We start from the raw sequence: 8,154 nt of genomic DNA, 5'->3' as shown, positions 1-8,154 counted from the left end.
TTATATATCCAATTTATATGTATTTATATATTTGACTGTGGAGGGATATTTGTGTAGCTTGCTGGTTTTTACTATTAGAAATAGGCCTGCTACGGACACTCTAGTGCATGTCTGTTAGCCAACACAGACACATTATTTCCACCTAGGAATCTATGGGTCATGGGGGATGCATACATTCAGCCTTAGTAGGTAGATTCTTAGCCGACTTCACTTTGACCCTTCACTGGTTTCTGCCTCCTGCCTGAACCCCTTAACTTCCCTTTCCTTGCAAGCTGGGTTACCACCCCGGCATCTTCCACTCTGGCACAGACCGGACTGCGCCTAGGCTTTGGGTGGGAAAGTTAACCCCAGGCCACTGGAATTAGTCTGGAAGGGCAAGCGTGGTGCTTTTGCTGCTCCTTCATCTCTAGAACTTACTTAGGGTGGCAGGGCCGTAGAGGGAGCTTCAGATAGGGAAGTAGTTGACTGGTAATCGGAGGTGGAGCCAGCCAGGGGAGTCCTGGTGTCTGAGTTTTCTAAGTGGTTCCAGCAGAGCAGGAACTAGGCTTGCACATTCAGACAATGTATTCTTGTGAATCTTTGTTCCACAGCTTAATGCACCATAAAAAGAGGTCCATTGTCCAGCAGGCTGCTTACTGGGTGGGAGTCAGCAATGTGCAGTGTAAGTGGGTAGAGCAAACGCGATCAGGGCTCCTGCTTGGCCCCTCGGTGGGGGTGGGTGCTGGCCGTGAGTTTGAAAGGAGAGCAGCTGGGTGATCCCCATCGCCCCCTCCTGTCAGCAATGGGTGCTCTTCTAGTTATTTTTGACAGGTTTGTGCTCACTCATTCAAGAAATACTATTTCTTGCACCAACTGCAGGTCTTGCACTAAGTAGGTTTATGTCTCCAATTTCTCACTTGTCATTGGGGAGGGCCAGGAGGTTCAAAGTCCTTGTCATTTTTGAAGGGGCGAGTGCTAATAATTATTTTGTGCTACAGTGTATTAGGTACTAGGCTAACCACTTTACATTCACCACCTTATTATCTCATTTAATTCACATACTATTAATGATTCTATGATATTAAGATCATTATCCCATTTTGGGCAGAGGAAGAAAACTGAGGCTTGAAGAGACTAAGGCTCAGTACCCATGTTTTCCTGATCCCGAATTACTCTCCCCCATCCTATCCCTCTGGGCCCAGGTAACAAATGGTCACGGCCGGCCCAGCCACGCCACCAACCTGCCACCCTTGGGGATGGGCAGAAGCTATGCTGCAGGTGATGGAGGGCACCAGGCCTTGCATCGCGGTTCACCACACCGGACAGAGGAAGCCAATCGCTGAGCCTGGGAAAATGAGCTTCTAGCTTTTCAGAGGCGGGCGGGCATGCAGTGCCAGGCAATTTAGCAAGCACTGTTGCACCTTTGAGCACACAACCTCCTGAGCTAAGGGACACATCTCAGGAAACTTGAGGCTCAGAGCTTAAGCAATGTGTTTGAGGTTGCAAAGGGGCCGTTCACACATCGGCCTCTCAGTAGATGTCGTTGCACATATTTGCTGGTAAGTGGCCGAAGCAGAGGGTGAACTAGGTCTGCCAAACTCCAATTCCTGTGTCCTTTTCCCTGTACCTTAGTACAGCAAGAAAAAGCTGTAGCAACCTAAGTGCTGAGCCCATGTTGAGGGGTCTTTCCCATATAAGAAAGGGCCCTGCAGGGAGATTCAGGACTCTGGATAACCATCCTTCCTTTTGGTGTCAATTGTGGATTCTCAGGGACCACAAGGTGGTCCAGGAGTGACTGAGTCTCCTGGTGGTGCATGGAAGTTGCCTGTTTAAATGCAGATTCCTGGGCCTCGCCTGAGGCTTAGAATGATTCAGAATCTCCAGGCACTGAGCACCCCACGTGATGCCAGCCAAAATGTGACAACTTGGCCCTAATAGACATTTATGCTGTGTGCAGGTGACATCTTTGGCATCCCATGCCCTCAAATTTGCTTGGAACTATAAAGTGAAGTTTTAAATTCGGTTGAAGGGTGAAGTCAGACAAGGCTTCTTCCTTGGTGGTTTTGCAGAAGGTCAAAGTTTTGGCCTCCTGAGTCTCACTCTAGGGTTTGCTTTGTGGTAAGATTTTTGCGAAACAACTGTGTTTATCTGAGCTCTAATTCCTGTTTTCAGGAGCTGATATGTTCGGCATTTGCACACAGGGCTGATCGCGCAGACAGACACACTCTCACTCGCTCACCCTCTGCGTGTACCAGGGTGCCCTGAGTGCCAGCTCGACCTCTGGCTCCCACGTGCACTGTGACTGTCCAGGAAATGCGCATTGTGGGGCGCTTCTGGCTAAGGCCTGAACCCCTGAATTGGGAACTTCATTTCACTTCATGGTTGACCCTTCCCTGGGGCTCCCTGTTGGTGGAGGGTGGGGGCAGGCCAGCTCTGACCCAGCCTCTCTGCAGGAGGGCAGCAGGGAACACAGCAGCAGCCACGAGGCGGCACAGGGGCATGGCCAGGAGCTGCACGGGTTGAACCCTGACATTAGGGTTCAAATTTCTGGCCTCTGCCCTTCACTTTTGGCAAGTTACTACTTAACCTCTCTGAGCTTCAGTCTCCCAGTCCCCTAGTCTGTGAATGGGGAAATAACAGTTCCTGTTTCACGGTGCTGCTGAGAGAACTGCCATGGTGATGACAGAGCCCTCAGCGCCCCGCCCATGCGAAGCCCCCGGTACAGGTGAGCTGTCGGTGTGATGGGATCTGCCTCCACGGGGTGTGGGGACCGTGCTCTTTGGCACAGCACAGATTACTGCGGGGTTGGCCCTGCCTGTCTGCCGTGTCCTTCTGCCTGCTCTAGCCATGCCAGGCATGCCACCCTGTTCCCCCACCAGCCTCTGCACAAGCTCAATCTGTGCAGGCCTTTAGGAGGAGCGACCTCTCTTCCTCCAGGCAGCCCTCTGCCAGGGGAGCCCCACAGTCATCACTACTCATCCGGCCCCTCCCCGGCCTGCAAGCTTCTCAGGGACAGAGAAGGTGGGGCTGTCTTGACACAAAGGGAATGTTTGTGGAACAGACGAGCCTCGGATGCTTACGTGGAAGGCCACTCGTTCAGTTGACTTCACCCTCGTCCCAGCCTGCTGGCTGCAGAGGCCGAGCCACCGTGTCTGTTCAGCTCACCGCTGTGGGAGTGGACGCCCGCCCCGCCGCGGCACGCCTCCAGGTCGCCTGCATAGTGCACAACCGGGAGAGTCAAAGCTTTCTATCCAGGGCAGAGACGACATTTGGGGGCCAAGGGGTGCAAAGTACAATCGGTAAAATTATTCCAATACACACATTCTGTGGGTGAGAAGACTTAATTAAAAAACAAATGGGGTAGGTGGGCACAGCGCTGGGGGAGAACAAAGCAGGATGGGGAGGGAGGGGGATTGTTCCTGGGTCCACACTGCGGCCCACCACTCCCCATGTGACCCCAAGCAGGTCCCCCAGCTCTGTGAGCTGACTGCTCCATCCGAGAACGCGCTGGCGACGTCACTCGCCTCACAGCAGACTGACCACAGAAGGTGCTCGGGGACCCGGGGTGGAGAGAGGGGAGCAAGTGCCACTGGGGAGACAGGGCTATCGGGGCAGGTGGATACAGGAGGGGCTTTCAGTGGCGGTGAGTCATTAGTTCCAAAAGACTGTTCAGGTTTAAAACTATGTATGACACATTGTAACCAGATGGAAAGCTGGTGCCCCTTTGGCTGGATTATCCAGATCACTGTTAGTCTCGCCCCAAAAGATCCTGATAGCAAGTCACTGACTTGAGCCCGTTTTCCCTGGCAGCACAGCGTGTAGGGTTCCTCTTGTCTTGGTGCGTGGACAGGCATCATTAAATCTACCAGTTTTCATGGGGAGGAAAACAGAAGCAACGCTGAGGCCAGCACTTCAGAACCCTCCGTGCCGCAGTCTCAGTCTGCTTTCACTGCTGCGTCTCTGGCTGGAACTCTGCAGCGACGACTGTCTTCCACATGGTGGAAATCCCGAGGATGGCCTTGGAGCCAGAACCCCTGTGTGTGGACTCTCTTGCACGTAAATGAACATCTCTGAGCCTCATTTTCAAGTTCTGTAAAGCTGAGAGGTCCATGCCTCTCATGGGCTTGCTAAGGACCCAGGGAGGCCATGTAGGCAGCACCTGGGCTGGGAGCTGCTCCACTGCGTGGCAGCAGAAGACACGACAGCTATGTGACAAAAGCAAACACGTGGCGCTCAGTCTGCGCTGGGCGCTAAGTACTATCAACGTGGTAACATCACCCTTGACTCAGGCAGACGTCCACCTCCCCTTCCTGCCCAGTTCAAGTCGGCAGCAGCAGAAGTGGGTGCAGCAGAGGTGGGCGTGGAGGGACCAAAGATCCAGAGTTTGTAAGCTGGGCAAGCACCGCACATTTTTATGAATCCAGTGAGCTTTGACGCAGGCGTTGGAGTGATTTGTGTTATCTATACCCCAAAAGCACAGCAAAATGAAGCCTTGATTTTTCTCCAGTCAGAATAGTGGACAACTCACAAAATGGCCTGATTTCAGATGTTTGGGATCAACTGAGAATATGTTTATTTAAAAGCAATTTTAAATATTAAAAAAAGTAGAAATTAACACATACAGTACTGAAAAACTGTCACATTAAATACATGTGAAATGACAAGTGTACTGATGTTTGATGGTAACATCCAGATGAGAATTTGAATTTAACTGGTGGCACTATGGGATTCCTATACAACATGTTGAAGTTCTAGGCAATAAAAAAATAAATAGCAATTGCTGTTCAACAGTAAAATAAGACACACACTATTTGCAGGACATAACTTTCCCCTCTGCAGGAAAAAAATCTAATTTGCTATTTTTTTTTCATAAGTTTCAATACCTTCAAAATACTATATCATGTACAAAATTGCAGATAGTGGCTCACCGAGTTTAAGAACAAGATCAGATTTAAACTCAACAAGATCACCAAAGGTATTTCTACCTAGTTTTCCTATGTCCCATAGTAAGCTGGATTAGAGAGAACTCAAATTCCTGATGGAAAATAAAAAGAAAAAACCCAGAAAAAAGATTATTAAAAATGCATTTGTGTGAGTTGCTGCAAAAGGGGAAGAATAGATACTGACTCCATGTAACTTCAGACATGCAGCTTTTGTGGTTTTTTTTTTTTTTTTTAAAAAAAACTTTATTTTGAGATCAGCTGAAAATAGTCTAGGCCACAAAAATGAATAGCTCTTTAATGCAACTTAAAATGTGTAAATGAATGAAATGGGACACTGAGCAACCTCAGATGCCGACTTCTGTCCTGACACTGGTGTGGCTTAAATACTAACTGGTAAAGCCGCCAGCCACACACCAGCAGTCGACTGGTTCCTCGTGCCCTCGGTTTGGTGTGGGAATTCACGTGTGCCCTGATACTGAGGAAACAATTGCTTAAAATCACTTTCCAAAACAGCTGATAGAATATTTTGCAGGTTTGTCATGCAAGGTTTATTTATTAGGTGGCTATTCAAAGTTTTCATAGTAACCACTTAAGCAGAACTAAATTAATATTCACTGAGCACTGTGACTCTATGAAAGAGGGCTTTTCCTAAGGGTTTGGTTGGGAGTTGTGCTTCTGTGATATTAACATTTCTCACTCATTGCCAAGATTCTCTGCTTAAAAATATTAGTTTTCTGTGCTGCTGCCAAAATAGCAATTTAAGCAAATGTCATGCCAGAACAACACATGAGCCTCAGAATCAGACAGTTCCACTGGCTGTGGAGTACAACCATTGTATTCTTTTCCAGAATTCAGACTGGGTAAAAGACTGAAATACTCACAATGTTCTTAATGATCTGATAAACATGGCTGGGATGAAAAGAAACATGAGAGGGAGAGAGTGCTTTTCACAGTGCAATTCATAGCAGCGTTCAAAAACTTGGTTATGAATTGACTTGAAGGTGACGTGTCTATTGAACAGAGCTTAAGATTGGAAAACTCATCTATAACTGGGGTTTACTAAATAGCATGGAAAAAGAAAAGCTTGGTTTCAGCACCTGGATTCTACAGTGGGGAAACTGTGAAGGGTTGATTTAAATTCATCTTGAATAATCTTTTAAAAGTTTAAATTTATCCAAGAAGAAAACTAAGAAAATAATTTAAAATTGATGCATTAGATGCTTCAACGCATTTGAGGGAATGCTGATTCATGATATGATATGTAAATCCATACTCTCGAGAAAGCCAAATGACTAGAAACAAATATTGTTGCAACCTTGTAATTTCTGCTTTAATGGCAATCAAGTTTAAAAAATGTACAGTTCCACTTATCCATACTATTCCTTTATAAAAGGCAGATTTCAGGTAAGCTTCTAAATGCATGCATAATGTAGAGGCTAATATTTTCTGGCAGTCCTTGGTTCCTGAACGTTGAACTTCATCAGACGTGTTTTAAACTTTTGTCAAAATAGTCATGAAGGATATGTTATTTTTGCATAATGAGGTAATATCTCAGGGGCGGGCACTCACCATCGTAAGACAGTATAAATCCACTTGTTTGTCTAAACTTGCATGAGGCTGTGTGCATTATAAAATGCCACAAAGAGTTTTGGGTCAGTGAATATTTTGCTGAAGGAATAACACTTACATTTAACAGAGCACTTTTCTGTAATAAATACCAAAGTAGGTTTTTATCGCTGTAAACTGTGTACACAGATAACTACAGGCTGGTCTGTCATGGAGCTAAAAGTTTCACCTGGAAAACAGAACCCACCTCTTTGCTAATGTTGCATTTTCAGTAACACAATTGAGAATACTGCATTGTTAGGAACAGAGAGTCAATTCTATGCCTTTCAACGGTTGCTGGAGACCACTTCTATTTGCAAAGCCAGCAGTTCCTATACTTTTTTTTGTTTGTTTGCTTGTGAAACAGCATAGAGAGAGAGATGTAAGTGCTAGACGCCAAGGATGGCTTTGGCAAACCAGTAAGGCGCGCCGGGTTCCAAGGCTACCCTAATACTGGCGAAGGCAGAAGACACAGGATATTTACAATACATACTATATTCCCTCCTGAGGTGGCCCTTCCATGAGTTTCTTATTCTGTAACAGCAGCTATATACACATTGTGCACAGGATTACATGGAGGCAGCAGTCTTGCATGAAGGATGTGGACAATCTTAAAGTTCCGCTTTTTGCTAGTCGGACAGGATGTGAACAAAGGACACTGGAAAGACCCCCTTCCTTTCAGGCTGTCCTTCAATGTGCCCAATCTGCAAGGAGAAAAGAGAGCAATGAGGCTGAAGGCAGCAGGCAGCTGCCCTGTGACAAGCCCAGGAGATGAGAGCCCAGCCCGGAGTCTGCCCACAGCCCTGGGGTGGAATCCCAGGCCTACCCCTCCCCACCTTTCAGTGAATGAGAGAGTGTAATGATCATCAAGTATGTAACCAAATAGCAAATGACAGAGCTTACGATATGCTCAGCACTTCTGCATGGATCTCACTGCACCTACACAGCAACCCCATGAGGTAGATGTTTCTTACGATCCTCATGTGACAGAGGCCCAGCGGTGTTGACTGACCTGCCCACAATCTCACACAGGCTTCAGACTCCAGAGTCCTAGTCCTGAAACATGGTGCTTGGCCGCCTTTCCAGGTGGGTGACCTCAGACAATCCTTGCTAATAAGCCTCTCATCTGTAAAATGGGGCTAAAAAAAAAAAACTCCCTCCTTTCTGGAATTGTGTGATACTAAAAGAAGAAAAAAAATATATGGAAAGGGCTCCTAGGTACCAATCACTTGTTTTCTAGTTACTATGGAGGAAAGAATATCATGAAAGGTTGAGACTGGTGGTGGCCTAAGGCAATTTTTTGTCTGCTGCATAAGCCTGTGAGCCATGGGTACCTGCAAATATTTTCTAATGACCTAAATTAGAAAAGAAAATTGCCCCCAGTTGAGAACTACTACTTCAGTCCAAGCAAAACCCTTAAAGCTATGATCAAGAATCTGAAGTCACTGAAGCCATGAAGGAAAAAGGCAAATGTGAGCATGCACATCTGCATGCATGCATGTGTGTACACATGTGTATACGTGCATGGGTGTTTTGGGGCAGTAGCAGGTTCTGCTGACCCAGCTGTAAACTACAGGTCCTTTCCCAGCAGACAGAACAGAGTCTCTCTTGGGAGGAGGTGGCTGAG

The 8,154-nt window shown here is 46.9% G+C and overlaps 1 protein-coding gene across 3 annotated transcripts in view; it reads right to left on the bottom strand.

Annotated features, from left to right (window-relative positions):
* Positions 1 to 4,528: 4,528 nt before the first annotated feature.
* Positions 4,529 to 8,154, bottom strand: part of ASAP1 (ArfGAP with SH3 domain, ankyrin repeat and PH domain 1) — a 335,586-nt gene continuing 331,960 nt past the window's right edge. For all 3 annotated transcript variants that reach the window (XM_045561534.1, XM_045561535.1, XM_045561536.1), the window contains one exon: positions 4,529 to 7,231. In XM_045561534.1, coding sequence (XP_045417490.1) covers positions 7,157 to 7,231 — 75 coding nt within the window. In that variant the 3' untranslated portion in view covers positions 4,529 to 7,156. The remainder of the gene's footprint in view (positions 7,232 to 8,154) is intronic.

The sequence above is a fragment of the Lemur catta genome, chromosome 9, assembly GCF_020740605.2.
Source record: "Lemur catta isolate mLemCat1 chromosome 9, mLemCat1.pri, whole genome shotgun sequence".
Classification (NCBI taxonomy): Eukaryota; Metazoa; Chordata; class Mammalia; order Primates; family Lemuridae; genus Lemur; species Lemur catta.
This window is presented reverse-complemented; position numbering and strand designations above follow the sequence as displayed.